Source organism: Dipodomys ordii, unplaced genomic scaffold (assembly GCF_000151885.1).
Source record: "Dipodomys ordii isolate 6190 unplaced genomic scaffold, Dord_2.0 Scaffold151, whole genome shotgun sequence".
NCBI classification, from domain to species: domain Eukaryota; kingdom Metazoa; phylum Chordata; class Mammalia; order Rodentia; family Heteromyidae; genus Dipodomys; species Dipodomys ordii.
Window position 1 is genome coordinate 2,709,787 of NW_012267367.1, and position 21,979 is coordinate 2,731,765.

General features: G+C 36.0%; 1 protein-coding gene across 1 annotated transcript in view; it reads left to right on the plus strand.

The window, feature by feature from the left end:
* Positions 1 to 21,979, plus strand: part of Mrpl13 (mitochondrial ribosomal protein L13) — a 31,550-nt gene that overhangs the window by 482 nt on the left and 9,089 nt on the right. The window contains exons 2-6 of the mRNA XM_013032250.1: positions 1,231 to 1,354; positions 10,750 to 10,843; positions 14,313 to 14,373; positions 18,786 to 18,872; positions 21,307 to 21,428. Coding sequence (XP_012887704.1) covers positions 1,231 to 1,354; positions 10,750 to 10,843; positions 14,313 to 14,373; positions 18,786 to 18,872; positions 21,307 to 21,428 — 488 coding nt within the window. The remainder of the gene's footprint in view (positions 1 to 1,230; positions 1,355 to 10,749; positions 10,844 to 14,312; positions 14,374 to 18,785; positions 18,873 to 21,306; positions 21,429 to 21,979) is intronic.

Consider the following 21,979-nt stretch of genomic DNA (forward strand, 5'->3'; position numbering starts at 1 on the left):
CTCTCCTCTCCTCTTCCCTCTCCTCTCCCCTCTCTCCTCTCCCCTCCTATATCCTCACCCCTCTCCTCTCTCTTCTCCTCTCCCCTCCCCTCTCTTGGAACGTGTCCCCGCTCTTTTCATTCAGTTCTTTTCATGGTGGTTCCCCCTGGGAAAGAGTATTAGGAGAGAAGGTGGAAAAACCAAAGCGAATCGCTTTGGACGTTGGAAACAACTATTGGAAGAATAGGGGATTTTTTTTTCTTAGTAAAAGAGGGAGCAGAGGTCGGGGGGGGGGGGGGGGACGGGGGAACTGACAAGAGAATGAACCCATCAGAAGGGCAGTAACCCGGAGCTGTTGGAAAGTGATCAGGTATTTTTGAGGCGGAAACCAGTAGGCTGCCTTAACGGGCTTAGTGTTGATCTACATAAAAGAAGACACACGGGTTTGGTTTAGGTTGTGTTTTTGTTTTAATTTGGACTGATGGGAGAGCATATTATAGGGGTGAAGCAGGTTTCTAGAGGAAGAGTAGGAGTGCATTTTGGATTTGTTTGCCCAAAATGACTTGGCCCAGTGCCACTTCAAGTATACTTCCGTCAAATTTTTTTGTTCTACCTGTGACAAGGGAAATACAGGAAGTGAGATCAGACCCTTTTTTTTGTAGTAAATGTTGTAGTAATGTTGTAGTAATTTGACATTGTGGCAGCTCATTGTATTTTTATGGAAGTATTTTTTTCAACAAAAGTATCAAAGTGAGTAGTAAATTAGATGAGTGAAACTTTTTGCTTATGTGTGAAGCTTGTAATAGATAAAACCATTATTTCATGTCTTGTGGAGCTATTTAATAAAAGTGTCCAGTCTAGATCTTGCTTGGGTTGGTATTTTTTAGAGTTCAGATAAATATGTTCTATATTTGAAGCAACCTAAAGAAAGTTTCATAAGAGGTAATTTAAAATTTAAATATGGTCAACTTCAGACTAACTCCTGCTTGCGTGAGTTTATGTAACTCTCCCCCTAGAACTCAGTTCCTGAATTGTCTTCAGGAACACTCCAGAATAATGGTCCTACCATCAGTATAACAGACCTACCAAAAGAAAACAGTCTCCAATTACAAAAAAATTAGAAATAATCACAAAAAAATTTAGTGATAGTCTCTTTTTCAGAGTAACTATTAAAATTAAGTGTACAGATGATGGGCTACAGTAATACATTTAAATATTTCAATTTTATTCATTTTGTTCTTTGTTTTCCAGCAATGGGCCACTTTTGCTCGAATATGGTATCTTTTAGATGGGAAAATGCAGCCTCCTGGCAAACTGGCTGCTGTAGCATCGGTAAAACTTCAGGGATTACATAAACCTATGTACCATCAACTGAGTGAGTACCATTTTACACCTGTCATTAGCATGCATAGTTTTTCAGCCCAAGATGGAATTTTTTTTATTGCTTTATTGGGTTTTATTATGACATTTTCCTACATGTAGAAATTAACAATAGCAAATCAAACATGCTCTTGTTTTACATATCGGTTCACATAATGGCATGCATGTAACTAGAGAGCCTTTGAAAATAAGAAAATTAATCATGCTATTTCTAACAATCCTTTCCCAGAACTCTATAGAAAGCTACCTAGGTATGAAAGGTTACATTTCACTGTTTCAGATGAACAGATTTGCTTTTTCTGTATGCTTTTTCTACAACAGAAGAGTTTGTTTTCATTCTAGAAGAGTAGGGGGTTCGACTTGACTTTGGATAGTGAGGTACTTCATTACCAGGTCCATAGGTCAGTTCTCAACCCTCACCTCCCTTTTCCTATCAATAGCATTTGCTACAACTGATTGTGTTTTTGCCTTCCTTTTTAGTTAGAGGTGTAATAAACATATAAAAGTATTCATGTGTCTGTGTATAGAGTTACTAGTAGCTAATGATAATGATTAATAAATGTGACTAATATATATGACATTTGGTTGTTTATCTTTGCCTCCCCCCATTACAAATTACCAATATTCTTGTACCTTTCTCTCAGTACACACCTCAAAAAGGTTTTCCAAAATGCAGACATGGCACAATAATCAGTGGTACATGAGAAGCTAGTCAGTCCTTAAACTCATCTTCTCCCACCAACAGCATATTAAAAGTAACACTAGATGTTCCTCCTCTGTAACACTAGATGTTGTCTTGAGTTTGTTTGTTTAGTCCACTAGATGTCAAACTAGCTCTTCTAATCTGTTCCTCCACTTAATGAGTGTTTCAATAACATTAAGCCAGTACACTAGAATATCTCTATAGATTACAAATCCAAAGGTTTTGTTAAATCAAGCTTTGTCTTTCAAGTATTTACTACAATAATACATGCTTCTGAGAAATAGTTTGTGCCATGACTCTATCAAACAGATGTTTTATAAGTATAGCCAGCTCTTGTTATTCCTGAGAGTCGTCATGTTCTATAAGGTCATCATGAACACTGAATTAGTGAACACTGAACCATTGCTTCTAGGAGAAGGTTCGGGATTAAATTCCTTTAAGCCTCTAGTCGCTATATTTTTATCAGTCAGTCAGTAGCCATATAGTTATCAGTAGAAGCAGAAGGCCTTGGGTGGTTAGGAGGAACATATATGTCTGTTATATACCAGATGATTTTGAAGACCCACACCCATTACAAACAATGATTTCACTAACAAATACATAATTTTGGAAATACAACACCGAATAGACCAAAAGTGGCACTTGGTGGTAGTGTGAAAGGTGTAGCAAGAAGGTAGAGCATCACAGTCCACTTGAGAATGATTGAGTCACACTGGCTGCTTTTCCTCAGGAATAGTATCAGCAAGTAGTAAGAAAGGTATTTCTCTAGTTTGTCTTCATAGAAACACTAATACAAAATTTGAGAGAAAGTGGAACTAGTATAATCACCTAATTTCCTTCTTAAGTAGAGCAGTTATCATTTATCATCTACCCATTCAATTAAAATTCTGCTTCCTTACAATTCTTACCACTCACTAAATACTAATGAATATGCATTCTGCTAGACCACTACAAGCACTATTATAGCCACCTGTCAGAACATCCTTTCCAGTAATAGAAAATAGTTTTATCATGAAACTAGAAAATTTGCAAGATTTTTGTGCTTTTTTTGTCAGTTTTACTCTTTTTTTTTTTTGTACTGTCAAGGTGATGTACAGAGAGGTTACAGTTACATAAGTAAGGTACATTTCTTGTCAAACTTGTTACCCCTTCCCTCACTTTTCTCCTACTTTCCTTTTCCCCCAACCCACCCCCCAAGTTGTACAGATCATTTCCAACATACTGTCTTGTGAATATCACTGTTGCATTGGTTCCCCCCTTGTCCTTTGTCTCACCATTCTGTTGTTCCCCTTCCCTTCCCTAATTCAGACAAAGGTATATACAATACCAGGGCACCAAAATCAAATACATAGACAACAGGGGATATACCACAGTGTTAAGAACGTTAAGGTTAAGAAACAAGAAATCACATGTATATAATAACCATGTAGATGATGCTAACAAAATGAACTCCAAGTCATGGACACAAGAGGTTTTTCTTTGTTGTTGGAAGTGTTACAGTTAAATGAGTAAGGTAATGAGAACATTTCCTATCGAGCATTTTTACCTCCTCCTGTTTTCCCCCTACCATCCCTTCCCTCTCCACCTCCCCAATTCCTCCCCACCCAAGTTGTAAAGTTCATTTTCAACATAGTGTCTTGTACATCTCATTGTTACAATGGGTCAACCTGTATCCTTATTTCAACATTTATTATTTCCCTTCCCTTCCTCAAATTAGAAAAATGTATATACAAGATACAGGGCACCGACATCAAATACAATGAAAACAGGGGTTGTACCATGGGGGAAGAACATACAAGAGAAACAAAAAAAAATGACATAATACATTATAAATACATTAAAAACAATAGCAAGAAAGAAAAATACCACTATGTCCCTATCTTGGGGTTCATTTCACGTAACATCATCTTATATGGTCATGTGTACATAGCTTTTGACCTTTTCTGCTTGTCCCAGACTTATACTAGTTATTGTAAATAAGGGAAACCATGGAACCTATGTTTCTTTAGGCTTGGCTTACTTAATACAATTTTTTCCAAGTCTTTCCATTTCCTGACAAATGGGGCAATGTCATTCTTTCTAATGAAGGCATAGAATTCCATTACATATATATATATACCACATTTTCTTGATCCATTCATCTACTGAGGGGCATCTGAGTTGGTTCCATATCTTAGCTATGGTCACTAATGCTGCGATAAACATACTTGTGCTTTTATTTAAAGACTGAATTCCTTTTTTTCTCTCAGTATATTGAATGTGTAACTTACATCAGCAGAACTACTCATGGCCACAAGATGTCACTGCAATCAAATTTTAAACTGGGCCGCATCTCTTGGCTTGGAAGCAATCTCCATGTTTCTGAATACATTGTTTTCTCAAAGTTTATTTCTAACATTTATTAGTTTACCAAACTCATAATTGCTGAAAATGTTCATTTGGAAATTCATGTACAGTTTTCCAGGAAAATATTATTACAAATGGTCATACTTCTAGCCATGCCTAGCTGCATGTATTATCTATATTTGAACTTCATTTGTCAAATGGACCTTTGTAAAGTGTTTAAAAAAAAAAAAAAAGAAAATCAACTGTCCATTTAGAAAGGTTTTTGTTTTATTTTTTTCCATCATGTGGTATGAGGGGGAGAAGGGGCAGGTAACCAAGGATTAAACTCCTCAAGCAAGCTCTTTGCCACTGTTGTTCACCCCTGATCCCTACAAAGTTAATTTTTATGGAAAATGTGGATCAACATGCAAATGATAGGAAATTAGAAAAAGATCCTCTTGTAATTTTAATTAGAATTGCCCTTCTAAATTTGAAACTTCAAAACTATTTTAATGTGTTTAATTTTTCTTACCATTAAATCAAAAGAAAGCAGGTGGTAATTTGTGGACTGTGACTTGCTCTTCAAGCAGACTCCACTTCTGCTAACAGATTCGCTCATTAGAATATGTGAACATTTAAAAGAAACGGAGGGGAACTTTTCCTTAACGTTATATTACCTGACAATTTTCCTCATCTGCATGGAATGGAATAAAAGTTGCAGTTCTGAAAGGGTAATGTTATTAATGCAAACATCAGAATTCAGAAAAGTTCCGATTTATGATCTGATCCAGCATTCTGCCTTCTGGGTTTGTGTATACCTTTTATAAAGTTGCCTAACTAGTCTCCCTTACTGTTTAGCTAGGTTTAGTCTGTTGGAAAAGGTGACTGTCAGATCATTTTAACTTTGCAGTGTAAACTGCATGTTTATTTTACACCTTATTCCTAGAGTATCATTCTATAAAGCACCGATGGAGTTTTTTGTTTTTGTTTTCATTTTTGCTTAAGATTGTATCTAGAATACTTAATTCTTTTGGAAGTGAATTTTGAAAATCAGCATTGCGTCTTAACAACATGCTTTGGTATCATGACAGTAAATCTTTGCACTAAGGTTTTATGATAACCTACATATCACTGTCAGAGTAGTTATATACAAGGTAGGGATGCCAAAAATAATGGTAAAATGAGTATTTGAATGTCTTATCCTTCCAAAACTGGAAATGAGCATAAAGTCCAAAGCCAAACTTAGTTATCACTCATTTGGAATAGCTATTTTTCAAACATTTCTGACATCAAATCTTTTAAGTTTCTAAAAGCAATACTGCACTATTTGAAGGAGAGAGAAGACCCGGCCCCTCTCGCCATGTTACTTTCTAAGGACCCTAAGACTTTCAAATACAGTGTGAAAACCACTGTGCTAAAAAAGGAAGGACTTGACTCTGAAAGTAATGAAAAGGCAAGATACAGATGGGGAGAAAATTTTTGTAAACCATGTAATCAACAAAACACTTGTGTCTAGAATGAATAAAGATGTCTGTTGAAATTTACCAGAAAAAAACTCCATAGTTTAATTTGAAAATGGGCAAAATACATGAAGAGATGTCTGACATAAACCTTAGGGAAATGCAAATTTAAGCCACAGTAAAATTTCAGCAGAATAGCTGAAATAAAAAACAGTGGTAGTGAATGCTGATGAGAAGGCCGAGAACTGGATTCTTCATCTAATGCAGTAGAAATGTGAAGTGATACAGACACTGGAAAAGAGGGTAGCAGTTTCCCATAAAACTAAACATGAGCCGGGTGGCTCACGCCTGTGATCCTAGCTACTCAGGAAGCTGAGACCTGAGGATCACGATTCAAAACCAGCCTGGCCATGAAAGTCCGTGAGCTCTTATCTCCAATAAAGCACCAGAAAGCCAGAAGTGGCGCTATGGCTCAAGTGGCAGAGCACTCGCCTTAAGTTGAAGAGCTCAGGGACAGTGCCAAAGCCCAGAGTTCAAGACCCAAGACTGACAAACAAACCAAAAAACTAAACATGTGTTTACTATATAGCATAGCAGTTGCACTCTTAGAAATTTATTCCAAAGAAATGAAAACTTGATGAAAAAACACTATACCAACTCATAATATCTTCACCCCCATTATTCTTTATTTCCCTAACTTTACCACCTCCTGGCATGTTTTCTATTTATTTATTTTATTGGTTTTTTATTGTCCAACTACCTCTATGTGGAACAAGGAATTAAGTGATCTTCATTACTATATTCCCAGTAGCAAGACCAGTATTTAACATTAGTAAGTATATAATAAAAAGCGAGTGGATTATTTTCATCAGTGAAAAAGAATCATGAAATAGATTTGGGGAGAATTTGAGACTAACACTTTTGCTATTAGTAGTGTTACAGTACTAGCCATTATATACTACTCATTATAAAAGACAGGAGTAGGGAATATCAAGCCCTTATAAAGCCCCCAAAATCCTTCCCTTGCATTTTCCTGTGATTGCCACATGCACATGCTCCCATGCATTTTCCTGTGATTTCTGTGTAATACACATGCACACACATTCGCATACATTTCTGGTGATCTCCCATATTCCACACATGCTTGTTCCCATGCAAGCATGCACACATGTGTCTTTGAGGCTTGTCTGTTCATTCTTTCCACGTCTAGCCATATATGGCCCTACCCATACACAACACACCAGCACCTTATACTGCTGGTGAAATCATTTGCTCTTTGAAAGGACAGCACACAATGCTTCTCATTGCTACCTGCAGCCCCTCTATCTGTTTTAATAATTTTATATGGCCCTAAAGATACAAATATCCAAATGGCCTTTGGGAAAAAGGCTTCCCATCCTGGAAGGATCTAATTTTAAGTAGGAAGTAACATCATACAAATACCTTGCTATGGAGCTGGGAAGGCGGCTCAGTGGTAGAGCGCTTGCCTTGTATGCATGATGCCCTGGGTTCGATTCTTCAGCACCACATAAGCAAAAAGAAAAAAAGCCGGAAGTGGCGCTGTGGCTCAAGTGATAGAGTGCTAGCCTTGAGCTGAAGAGCTGAGGGATAGTGTCCAGGCCCAGAGTTCAGGCCCATGACTGGACCCAAAAAAAAAAAAAAAACTTGCTAAAACAAAGTATTCTAATCCAAAGATAAATTTACTCATATTTGTAGAATTGAGGAAGTTGATTTTTATATTGGAAAGATATAACTGATATGTATGTTGAAACTCACAGTTCCAATATATGGATACAAGTGAAGCTACATCATGCAGGCATTCCTAGTGAAATTAACTAGAGATCCTAGAATAACATCTAGGAATAGCAAGTGATGTGGCTTACCTCACATAAAGGAACTTGTTTTTTAAAAAAATTACCCTTTCCAGGACCTCAGGAGCAATTGGTACATGGTGATATGGAAAAGTACAAAGTTGGCAATTAACCTAGACAAGCAATAAAGTGTGTCTAGGTTACCAGAAAGAGTGTCTGACCATTAGTGAGAGGCAATACTGTTTGCATGCCATCTTGGCTGTAGTGAAAGGGTAAAACTTGTTTTTAAGTCATTAGTGTTGGGTTTAAAATTTTTAAGTTTGCCACTTATAAGCCATGCAATCTTAGACAAGAAGTTTAACCTTGGACTCATTTTGCTCATTAAAATATAAAAGTGGAGAAGAGTGAAGGTAGAGAAAGCTTGGATACTTAGTGGCTCATGCCTATGATCCTGATTACTCCGGAAGCTGTGATCTAAGGATCGGGTAAAAGCCAGCATAGTGGGGAAAGTCCATGAGACTCTTATTTCCAGTTTAGTACCCCCCCAAAAAAAAACCCACCGGAAATGGAGATAAGGCTCTATATCCTAAAGAGTAGAGGTAGAGAAAGCAGACTAGTAAGACAGTTGTAAGTAGAGCTAGGTGGCTTACACTTATGATCATAGCTGCTCAGTTGAGATCTCAGGATCAAGATTTGAAGCCAGCTTGAGACTCCATCTCCAAAGCCAGTGGCTCAATTGTAAAGCACCAGCCAAGCAAGCAAGCCAATATAAGCTCCAGGTTCAAAGGTCCAAGTTCAAAGTTCAAATCCTGGTAGTGGTGGAAGATGGTGAAAGGCAGGGCAGGCCACCACAGATGAATGGATCCAAAAATTGTGGTATCTATACACAATGGAATATTATGCAGCCATTAGAAATGACAAATTAATGCCATTTGCAGGGAAATGGATGGAGCTAGAAGGAATCATGTTGAGCGAGGTAAGCCAAGAACAAAGAGACAAACGGTACATGGTCTCCCTGATAAGCGAATGCTAAATCCAAAATGTTAGGCAATACGACAAAACTAACAGGACTTAAGAAACAAAGAACTCCCACTCATCTGGTTGAACCACTACTAAATATCCCCATGCTGCTGATCACATATATGGTATATAACATGTGAACACCGTTATATGTTAAAGACTGTGATAGACAATTTGCTCCAGGAAAGTTAGAATGAACTTGTGACTTTAAATGAACATCATTATTCCACAATACTGTGAAATTCCGGAAATTATGTAATCACTTAATCACAATAAAAAAAAAAAAAGAAAGAAAGGCAGGGCAGGGGAACGAGGGAGATGATCATTGTGAGAATTCCAGTATGATGAGAAATGCCTCACTTAGTACCTTGTCCATAGAAGTCAATGTTACCTTCTTCCCTCCCAGGCAAATTTGAGGGGGGAAAAATGAGTCCGAGCCAAAACACAGGAATAGATCTGCTCTGAGTATCTCCATAAACACTTGCCTTAGGAACCCACCATGTCACTTTGCCATTTTTTTTTTGTCAAGGTGGTATACAAAGGGGTTATAGTTATATAAGTAAGATAATAAGTACATTTCTTGTCAAACTTGTTACCCCATCCCTCATTTTTCTCCTACTTTCCCTCCCCCCATTTGTTCAGATCATTTCCAAAATACTGTCTTGTGAATATCGCTGTCACATTGGTTCCCCCTTGTCCTTTGTCTCAGCATTCTGTTGTTCCCCTTCCTTCCCTAATTCAGATAAACATATATACAATAGTAAACATCTAGGATAATCTTAGCAGATGAGCAGAATAGCTCAATAGATACATACATATGAACATAAAAGATGATGCTAAGTGAAAGGAACTCCAAGACATGGACACAAGAGGTTTTTCTTTGTTGTTGTTTTTAATGTGCTGTGTGATTTTTTTGTTTCTTTTGTATGTTTCTCCCCCTGTTGTCACTGGATTTGATTTTGGTTCCCTGGTGTTGAATATGTGTTTATCTGAATTAGGGAAAGGAAGAGGAACAACATTTCTTTAGCCAAATACTAGAAGCCTTTCCTTTTGAGTCTACTGACAGCAAGCTTTTCAGATCTTTCCTTCAAACCACTGTGTTCTGTCTTCTAGTGATGAAATCACACTTCCTTGTCCATGTGGAATATGGTCTCTCAGAACATTTTGCTGTTTGATTTCAGTCTGCATGAAATTCTACTATGTAATCTTCAGAGTTTATATACTGTACTTACTTATACTTCTTATTTTTAGCAGCATTTTTTCTTAAATACACTTCTAGAATCTTTTGAAGTTTTCCCTTGTAAAATATACATTTAATAAATGTTTCAGATTACCTGATTTTTGTCATGAGTAGTAATTTACAAGAAAAACTTCTTGCTGACTTTTTAGTTTGTTCTTAAAGGAACAGTCACAAGCATACTTAGCAGTATTTTTCCAGAGGAAATTCATGCAATGCATATATTTTGATTTTTGAGGTCATCTGTTCTGTCAAATACATTTATAGTCATAGTGGAGAATGACAGTTAAAAATTCATTAAATATGGCTGGAAAAAGCCTTTAGCAGTTGTTAAGCAAGCATAAAGCCATAAATGTTCCATTGTCCTCTTCCTTTGAAGAAAATAAAAATCAACTGTAATATGTACCATTTGTTTTCAATTTGTCTTTTTTTAACATACATATTGTTTCCATTTTCTCTATTTATAAAAGAAAATTTCAGGTTTTTAAGAGTACTAATATATAACCATTTTGGTAGAGTGAGTTATAAATGTGAAGAATGGAATAGGATAATCATTTGCCTCTAAAAGATGTATTGTTGTTATTGGCATCTTTATTAAATTTCTTTTAGCTTCCTATGTTGAGGTTTTTCCAAATGGCCAGCCAACTCTTTCTATGCTTAGGTGATGTATAAAAAAAGTAACTGAAATCTGTTCCAGGATTGCAGTATACTATGGCTTGCTTTTTCTTTCCCAAGTGTATTATTTGCAGGTTGATAACTTTATAAATAACAAAGACCACTTCTTAAGTTTTTACTTTTTTAAATCAAGTGTATTTTATTTCTTTTTAAATCTAGGTGACTGTGGAGATCATGTTGTCATAATGAACACAAGGCATATTGCATTTTCTGGGAATAAATGGGAACAAAAAGTATATTCCTCTCATACTGGGTAAGAAAATCATGTTGTCAAAAAGTAGATACTGGGCTGCGAAGGTGGCTTAGTGGTAGAACGCTTGCCTTGCATGCCTGAGGCCCTGGGTTTGATTCCTCAGCACCACATAAGCAAAAAGAAAAAAGCTGGAAGTGGTGCTGTGGCTTAACCTAGAGCTGAGGGACAGCGCCCAGTCCCAGAGTTCAGGCCCCCGACCAGACACAAAGGGGGAAAAAAAAGCTTTTTTTGGGGGGGGGATGGGATGAGAAGGGGAAACAAAGGAGGAGGCTACAATGTTTGATAAGAAATGTACTCATTATCTTGCCCATGTAATTGTAACCCTTCTGTACAGTATTTTCACAATAAAAAAAGTAGATACTGAAAATGTTTGAATTTTAAAACACTGTTGCTCTTATTTAAAAGAAAGAAAAGTATTTTCAATTGCTACCATCTAAAAAAGGACTGCCTTTACACACATTACATGTATAATTTACTGAAGTAAACCAAACACAACTCTGCCATACTACCCGACAGTATTTGTTTATCTAAAAAGGAGGTAAATCCATTGTGTATCTCTTCCTCGTGTGTCTGTGTGTGTGTGTGTGTGTGTGTGTGTAGTGTGTGTGTATGTATGTGTGTGTAGTGTGTGTGTGTGTGTGTATGTATGTGTGTGTAGTGTGTGTGTGTGTGTGTGTGTGTGTGTGTGTGTGTGTAGTATGTGTAGTGTTCTTTTATTATCTGATACATCGCTGGCTTAGTGGTCATACATTTCTTTTGTGTTTATAGTAGAAGCTCTCTTTTGATGTTTAGTGTAATTTGGGGTTGGAGGCATGACTCAGTTGGTAGATCACAAGTCAGTGAGTGAGAGCGGCAGGTACCAAGTTCACATTCCAGTCTCAGACCTAACAGATAACTTTGCTGTATATACTAATCAGGACTGAAATTGATCATTCCGGGCTCTCACTGCTCTCGTGGTTTCTGTGAGATATGTGCTGTTGTTCGTATTTGCCTTTATAAATAATTAGAAACTTGTCTCTTCCAGTGTTTGTTTGTTTGGGTAGAACCAGAGTTTGAACTTAGCCTTACACTTAATAAGCAGGCACTATACTGCATGATTTAAAAAAAAACAAAAAACCAGACAGGTAACCTGTTTTTGTCTAGCACTCATGTTTCTGTGTAGAACCAGCCTTAGATTATGATTCTTCTGCTGTGCCTCCTATTTAGCTGAGATGATAGGTATGAAACACCATGCTCACTAACTTCTTTGCCTGGCCTGGAACTGTAATCTTCCAGATGGCCACCTCTTAAATAGCTGGGATTACAGACATTCACTGCCATATCCAGCCTCTCTTAAACTCTGATTTGCATAATAATGGGGCTCCCTATTTTTCGTATTATTCTCTCAATATTTTAGCTATTATTAATGTGCTGTTGTATTTTTGGCTTACTATAAACTTTCTTTATGATACTTTTTCATCTTTGTATGATTAGTTCTACATTTTCCTTTGTAATTTCTTCTGACTTCTAGTCTCAAAATCTTTATTTTCGTAAATGTCCACTTCTAATTTTTTTAGGGGTTACATGAGTTGGAGGTAAATTTTCACATCTGACTCTTTTGCCATCTGAAAAATATTGTCATGATTTAGAACTATGGCCTACTGTTAGTTGTAGCAAGAGAATTTATGTCATCATTTTTCTTAAGGACAGGATCCTGGCATATTTGTCTGTGCAGCCCCAGTACCCAGGACAGTAGACATTCAGTAGTGTTCATTAATTTAACAACTAGTATTTTAAATCAATTTACCTCACTCTGTCCAGGATATCTCATAGTGGAGGGGGAAAATGTAGTTATTTTTCACTAATAAAAGTCGATGAGTATTCCATGATTCAAATTGTTCCCAACTCAGAATTTTACATTAGCTTTCCAGATACTCAGGATGAAGTCCAAGCTCCTAAAATATAGCATAAATGGCGTTTTGCCTTAGAACTTGCCATCCCAGTGTTTTAAAAAATAGAATTATCTTTTTAGCATAAAATATAGCTTTCCATGAAGAGAAAAGAAGACAGAAATAGAAGTCTAGCCTGGTATTTCTTTTTCTAATGCAAATTCCACGAAACAAAATCAAATCAGTTTGAAAATGAACCATCCTTCTCAGCAAATCTCTAAGCTTTCTTATATATTATTCCTAAAATCTGATGCCCCCAGTCCTCTTAAGAATGTTTTTAAATTCTCTTGGATGAAATCACACTTATGTAAAATTCTATTTTCTCACTCCACTGACTTTCCACTTTTTCCCCATTGCATAAAAAAATGTTGAAACTTTATTCAGGATAAAAAATCCTGTGTATATCCATGTGTTTTGATGGTGAATTTATTAGGCTATTTAAAAAATATTTTCCCACTTGATACATACAGTATTATGAAGCAGATTCGGTAAGTATTGTTTTGTAAGGGTAAAACAAGTTGCTAATATTATAATGAGAAAATGAATTGCAAAGCCTAGTTTCTAGACCTGAATCTAAAACATCCACATTATTAAGCTTACTTCAGTATTATTCCATTTTATCCATATTTTAATATCATATTTTATATGAACAAAGGAGATACTATTTAGGCAAATATATAGTAGTGGCCTTTTAACAGCCATTAAACAGGAGCTAGGCACTGTTGGCTCAGGCCTGTAATCCTAGCTACTCAGGAAGCTGAGATTTGAAGATCAAAGTTTGAAGCCAATCAGGGCAGACAAATCTAAGAGACTTACCTCTAATGATTCAAGTAGAGTGCTATCTTGAACAAAATAGCCAAGTGAGTGCAAGACCCTGAGTTCAAGCCCCAACACACACACACACACATACACACACAAATAAAATTTGACTTCAGAATCAAATAGTGTGCCACTTTATCTTCCTAAGCCTTCCCTTCCATAGTTTGTAATTTAAATATTTTGATTTATAGATATTTTAAACTTAATATGTTATCATTTAACATGATATATTTGATTCATTGTTATTTTTTTCATCAAGAAGTGATAAACTGCTGGGCGCCAGTGGTTCACGCCTGTAATCCTAGCTATTCAGGAGGCTGAGATCTGAGGATCATGATTCAAAGCCAGCCCGGGCAGGAAAGTCCATGAGACTGATCTCCAGAAAACCAGAAGTAGAGCTGTGGTAGAGCACAAGACTTAAGCTAAAGAGCTGAGGGACAGAGTTCAAGCCTCATGACAGACAGAAAAAAAAAAAGTGATAAACTACCTATAGGAAATGAATGAATGAATGAATGACTAAAACTACAAGCAATAATAGAATTCTACCAAGAAAGTTAAAAGTAAAAGTACTTTTGAGGTAGTTGGTCATTTTAGGAATAGCCTTGCTATTTAATTCATTAATAATTATCTTAGTTCAGAAATAATTTATTAAAAAGTGATCAGTTTTAAGTATACAATATCATAGCCTACACCCAGTTTAATTATCTTGCTTCTTTTAACAGCTACCCTGGTGGATTTAAACAAGTAACAGCTGCTCAGCTTCACCAGAGGGATCCAGTGGCAGTAAGTCTACTGAGTTTTTATTTGTCATCTGGGGACAATTGGTTTAGACTCAAGCTTTTAAATAATCTTCCTTCTTTTCTAATGTAACTGCCATTCACTGCTGCAAAAACTTCACTTAAAGTATGTCACACAAGCTTTGATAAGTAGTATTTTCATTATCATTTAGTTCTATGTGTATCTTCCAACTGCTCTTTATTACACTGTACATTTAATTGAATAATTCTTATGCTTTCTTTTCTTAATATCTGTATAACCTAGTATATGATTAATTTTTTTCTAAATTTCTTGGAGAAAAGATAGACTGATATAGATGCTAAATTCCTTGGAGAAATGATAGACTGATGTGGATGTTTATGCCTATGTGACTATGTATATATGCATATATCTGTATATATTAACAAACACGCTAAATAAGTTTTTAATATATTGTTTATCTGAGAGTTTGTTTATGGATTTTATTGCTGTTACACTGTTAGTTTATTATTATTACAATCTTGGTTTTTTGTTTTGTACATTTGAAAATTGAGTCAGATTAACTTTAGAATTATGATATTCCCTGAAGAATAAGTCAAGGTCATTGTACACTAACTTTATTTATCTCTACTAACATTTATAATGAGGTCTGTTTTTTCCTAATATTGACTATATTAGCCTCTTTCTGATTTATATTTGCCTATGTCATTTTCTGTTTTGTAGACTTTATTGACTCTTAACATCTACTCTTTTCCCAGCCTATGTACTTTCTCTGCTCAAGGTTTTGTTTTAGTTTTTAGTTTTTTTTTTTTGGGGGGGGGGTCCGGTTGTGGGGCCTGAACTCTGGGCCTGGGCACTGTCCCTCAGCTCTTCAGCTCAAAGGCTAGCACTCTACCACTTGAGCCACAGTGCCACTTCCGGCTTTTTTTCTTTTTGCTTATGTGGTGCTGAAGAATCGAACCCAGGGCCTCATGCATGCAAGGCAAGCGCTCTACCACTGAGCCACCTTCCCAGCTCCTAGTTTTTGTTTTTATTATTTTGTTTTTATTACACCGAAACCAGGACTTGAGCTCAGGGCCTCATACTCCCACTTGACTTTTTTTACTAATGGCTGTCATTCTGTGCCTGAGTCCCATCTCCAGTCCAGCTTTTTTGGTAGTTAATTAGAGAAACAGTCTCATAGACTTTTCTGATCAGACTTTTTTGTATCAGACCCTCAGGGCTCAGCCTCCTGAGATTCAGAGAATGTGTCTTCATTCTGGTTCATTTGTTATGCAGAAACTGTAATTTGATACTGTCCTTTCTTTTCCTTTTTTTTTTTTAAATTTGGTGTGTGTGTATATGTGTATACCAGTCCTGAAGCTTGAACTTGCTTAAGGCTAGTGCTCTACCATGTAAAAGGCCAGTGTTCTACCATGTGACCCACAGTTCTACTTCTGGTGTTTAGTGCATACTTGCAGTTAAGATTCTTGTGGACTTTACTGTGAAGGCTGGCTTTGAACCGTGATCCTCAGATCTCAATCTCCTGAGTAGCTAGGATTACAGGAGTGAACTACCAGTGCCCAGCTGCAGTCCTATTTTTTTTTTAATTCCTATATTTACTTTCCGGGCAATTCTACTCAGCAAATATGCCTATGGTTTTCTGAATTTTTCTTTTGTTTTCTTATAGTACTTTCAAGGTTTCAGTTGACAGTACACTACTATTGGTTTTATTTATATCGATTTTCAGAAGTGTGCTCAGAGAGCACTTCTTAGGAAATAGTATTCTGTTTTGTAGCTAGTATTTTTTAGACTATTGCATGTTATTGTAATATGTTTAATAACTAATAAGATTTGGATATTATATATTGAAAGTGATAGCAAAGAATGCTGACAGTATACCATAAATATTACAATGAATTGTACTTTTAGTACTTTGTAAATATTTAAGGAGTTTCTAAATTAATTTCTTTTTTTATTCACACATTTTAACCATACACTAGGAGGCACCACAGTCCAACTTTTTAACAGTAATTATTTCAAATATTTTTATGAGTAAACATTGAAATGAATTACAAATAATTGCTAAAGGCTTAGAAGATAGTTTAGTTAAATCTATTTTTATTACCTCATTAAAAGGTCTTACTATTTTAGAAAATTTAATTTTGACTTTAATTGTGAGAAAAAAACTATCTTCTTAAGGAAGATGTCAGTTGTTTTATTTCCAATTATGTTTGTCTACAGCAGACAAGTGTGCCTGCAGACATAATTTGCTAATCAGTACTTGGTTTATTTGACTTACCAGAGAATTATTTTCTTGGTATGGACATCTGATGTACATAGACTTAATATTGAAATAGGGTATAATTTTAAAAAATATTTTAAAATACTATTATGACTAGACAGTAAATTCTAATTTTAGTGTACATAGAAGTTTTCCTGTCCTTGTAAGTTGTAGCATAGAGCCTTTTGTATGTTAACTCCTTTTTATTTTATTTTATTTTTGTCAGTCAAGGGGCTTGAACTCTGGGCCTGAGCACTGTCCCTCCGCTCTTCAGCTCAAGCCTAGTTCTCGAGCCATAGCACCACTTCTGGTTTTCTGGTAGTAATTGGAGATAAGAGTCTCATGGACTTTCCTGCCTGGGCTGACTTTAAACTGCAATCCTCAGATTTCAGCCTCCTGAGTAGCTAGGATTATAGGTGTGAGCCACTGGCACCCAGCAACTACTTTTTATATCTAATACAATTCTTTTATGTGAAATAAATGGCACATGCCCTGGAATAAGGCTCTTTCACATTTGTTCATCATACTTGTTCTATCTTTTTTACTTTCTGAACTTCCTGAAGTTTTAAAGTCTTTATCCTTGAAGTCTATCCAACTAGATTGTGTATACATGGTATTTTTTCATGGGTTTATATGATGTCTTTTCCCCCTTGTTAGCATGTAACATTTTTACATTTTTATCACTTTCACTACTTTGAGGATGATGTTGCATTTTAATTGAACAAAAGTTTTAAGTGCCAACATAGTAATTCAGATAAATACTACTAAATTTTCTAAGATCATGGAAAGTAATAGAATTTACTTACCGTTAGGATGTTCAGAATATCAAATAAACAGTCCCTAGATCAGTGCAGTCCAATAGAAATGTCTGCCATCATGAAAACCTTCTCTCTGTCCTATCAACTGTGATAGCCTGTAGCCACATAGTAGCCACCACTTGAAATGTGGTTTGTGGGACTAAGCACGTGAATTTTAGTTACTTGTAATTTTTACATTATAAATCTACATCAAAATAAAGTCTCCGCAACATAGATTCAATACAGCACTCACATAGAAAATATATGTGATATGTCATTATCTTTTATCTGTCCTAAGGTACATACTGATTTAATAAGTGAATAAAAGGAGTAGGAAACTGCAATGAAGCCCTGTTGTAATACATTTTCTTCTCATGGTTTGACGCTAGTACACATCAAATTGTCTTATGAAATTATTAAAAATCAACTTAACACTTCTAAAGTCTCAGTACTTTCAGGAAGAACTGATACTAAATTCATCTATATTATATACCAGGAGCACTCCCCCCAACCCAGGAAATGTGGGACACGGTAAAACTACATAGCCTTCACCAAGTGTACACAAAATTATGTTCATACCAGCAATGTATAGAACTATAAAATGGATAAGTAAGTCATGGAAAACCTAGAGTACCGCTTTGGGAATGGATGTGATAGAGTGAAAGGGCATTGGCCCCTATATAAGTTACAGAGAGTGTGTCTGCCTATATGGGGTGCCTGCATGCTTGGTTTGAGTTCCAACTAGGGAACTAAGAAAACTGAAACTAGGGAAATTCTTTATCTTCACTAAATCCATTTCCTTATCTACAAAACAAGTCTAGCTATAATGGCTACTTCCCTGAGTCATAAGAAAGATTTCTAACCAGTAGTGTGCACATGGTAAGTTTCCCCAGAATGTTAGCCATGACTCTTGTTGTAGGCTTGTGACTTACAGAGTGTGTCTGTAGTTAGTCTGTAGTAACTATAGTTAGTCTTAATTTATGAATTGAAAGCTTACCAACCAGCAAGAAACAGGTGAAGGCATCCTAGATTCTGCTGTGGGTAACAGATTATTTGAACCAGTTAATGCATCAGGCTAGAGAATTTCTTCTGAGGCTATCTAAAATTAACACAAAAGTGGATTCTTTTAATATTTAATCTTTTAATATTTTTAATATTTCCTCATTAAATGAAAAAACTAAACAAAAATAGCATAATTAACAGCCTAGAGTATGATAATATACAAATAAAAGTTCCTTTTGTATTCTTTTCACATTTACTTAAGTTTCTTTCTGACCTTCATGCTGAACCATAGTTATGAATTTTTGTCAGCCTGTCTAATTGTTTCCTTTCCTTATACCCAAGTAAAGTTTTTCTTACTAAGTATATCTGTTTTTCAGATTGTGAAACTGGCTATTTATGGCATGCTGCCAAAAAACCTTCACAGGAGAACAATGATGCAAAGGCTACATCTTTTCCCAGACGAGGTGGGTCCATAATCAGTGGTAAAGATACCTTTACTAATGTTTTGTTAAGCATTTTTTCTTCCTTTCATATTGCTAGGTTTAGTCATAATTGTATCCCAACTTCTGATATATTTTATATTTTTAAATACACACACATAAAACATGCACATATATAAAATGATAAGTCATCCTGTTTTAAGCTGTAAAACAAACTATCATTAGGCTAACAAGAGTCTACAAGTTCTTTGTTTTTTCCTTAGTATCTGCTGTCTTTTGAACAAGGAATTCTTTCTTGAGAAAAAGGACAAAGTTATTATGGATTATACACTTGCATGGGATTTCTGTTTCTGCAGTGATAATAGTAAAATAATAGAAAGTAAAAAAAATAAGAGTCAAACACTGAGGCAGAAGAATCAAGGGAACACAGCCATTTTGAGGTATTCTTACCCTAAACCCAAGATCAGACATGCTGGTATGGGACAAAGTGATATGAACTGCCTTGCTGTGAAACACTGAAGATTCCAAATAAACCATGTGGCATCTAGCAGAAAAATACCCTAGGTTTCATTATGAACAAACATGTGGGAAAATCCAAATATAAAGAGATTCTACAACATAATAGACCTCTTCTAAATGCTAATTGCATAAAAAGAAGGCAAGGAAACTTCATATTAAAGGATCGTGTAATCCTTGACTAAATTTTGTGAATTTATTTTAAGTTATGTGAAAGAAACCAGTTTTGAGAAGTTGAAATAAATGCTATTTAATAGATGAAAAGTATTTTATTGGTATTCACCTTGTAGAACATACACTTGTGACATAGATATATAGACTATGCTTATATTTAGGAGATACCTACTGAAATTTTTAGAGTTGAATAATTTGCAGGTTACTGAAATAGTTCACCCAGAAAGGGTATACAAATAGACAAAACCAGAAAGCAGACATAGCATGTTAACTTTTGGGGAATTTAAGTATTCAGTGTAATCTCACCATATTCTGATGAGTGTTCCCTGTATTCTCACAGCATTTCTATAGATTGGAGATTTTTGTGCAATAAAAAGTTGTAAACATGGCCCATTATGGTGATACTCACCTGTAGTCCCAATATAGGCAGAGAGAGAATAGTGAGTTCAAGCCCAGCCTGAGCACATAGTGAATGCCAGGCTGGTCTGAGGGATATAATGACACCCTGTCATTAAAAAAAAAGAAAAGAAAAACTGCTACACAAACAGTAGTAACAAAGCAAGTGATCACCAAGCCCTTACACTATTTCTTTTTCTCATCTTACTCATTAGGCTAATACCCCTTCTGTGAAGAACTCTTAGCATCACTAAATCCAGTCAGTTAGCATTTCTGGGCAGTGTCTCTGTGTGCAGACTGAAGGAGGCTCTTCTGCTCTTATTCTGTATAATGCTTAATCAACAACTTTAATTCTTCATTTCACATCAGTTGTTTCATTTCAGTAAATTCCTCTTAATGGTAAGGAAATTTGGAAAAGTCATGTTTGTCAGAATTCCATTGTTTAGCACACATTTACCAGCAGCCATGTGACCTGCAGCCTCCACTGAGTAAGCAGCGCTGAGAATTGTCTTATCAGGTGATCTCAGGCTTTTGCTAATGGCTTCCCAAAGAAGCATGAGATAGTTGTTAAAGTTCATAACAAAACCATCACATAGCCCCTCTCTCTATGTAAAAACTGTCACTTAACAGTGTTTCGTGTATCCAGACATCATCTCTGCTTGTTCTGAATCTGCAATTATGCATGAGTATTTGAATGTCTGGAGGAAGCAATGGGAAGGAGATGAAAATATGTTTAAAACGCTTCTCAGAACAAACCACTACCGTAGATGTCTTTGTTTTGTATATGTTGATAACGACCCAGTCTGTGCATAGTTTGAGCCATTTCTAGGAACTGCCAGCAACATGAAGGCAAGTGGAAAGGCAGTGGCACTGGGTGTGTGAGCCCTGGGCAGACGGTGCACACTCACCGGTGAAAAAATGGTCATGGACCAAGGCAACGCCTTGTTACAGCTGAAGAGGGAGTAAACAGTTTTTTGTTCTGGGTGTTTTGCTTGTCTGTTTATAGTTTTGAGTCGGGGTCTTGCTATATGGCCTTGAACTCACATTCTTCCTGCTATCGCCTCCCCAGTTTGGGGCTTGCATCATATACCACCACATTTGGCTCTATAAACAGGTTTTGTTGTTGTTCTTTTTTTTTAACAGTGTATCATAATAGGATTATATTGTTGGCCCACTGTTTCAAGGATTTATATAAATTAAAGATTGTATTTGCTCATTCTTTGAGCTCTTTTGCTTTTGTTGTGTTTTTTTAATGTTTTATAGTTATTACAAAAGCGGGGTTACTTTTGTTAATTTTAATTCCTAAGCATTAATAATTCATTCTTAAGAAAGGTATAGTAAAGATGCTTAGTCTCAAATGTGTTTAACATAGGATATTCCAGAAGCTATTCTTAAGAATTTAGTGGAAGAGCTTCCTCAGCCACGGAAAGTGCCCAAACGACTGGATGAATATACCCAGGAAGAAATAGAAGCTTTCCCGAGACTGTGGTCTCCGTAAGTGTCTTCCTTCTTTATCTTTAAAGTAGAACTTGGTATTCCCTGAGATGGGAAGAGTATATTCATTGTTTTAGAAAAATGGGGAAAAAAGTTTGTTTGCAGAACTACTGTCATAATTGATTTTATATTGAGTCCTTGTGATGCCTTTTTCTGAAGACTAGGCCTCCCAAAGATGGCATTGAATCTATAAACATCCACAGTTATAGATCATGACTATTCTCAAATGAACTCTAAAGCAGTTTAACCAAAGCAGTGTGGCAGTGTACTAACATCCACAACTAATTGTCATTCCTCTTACGATAATCAAAAAGTTCTGATCAGAATGCCTCCTTCATTAAGTGATTCCTGCTTCATTTTTAGGTCACTCAATATCTGTGTTACATAGTGATAGAATTAGAATGTGTTTTTCTGTGGTCATTTTTTTTATTTTTTGTGAACATACTGTACAGAGGGGTTACAATTACATGGGCAAAATAATGAGTACATTTCTTATCAAGCATTGCAGCCTCCTCCTTTGTTTACCCTTCACATCCTTTCCCAGCCTCTCC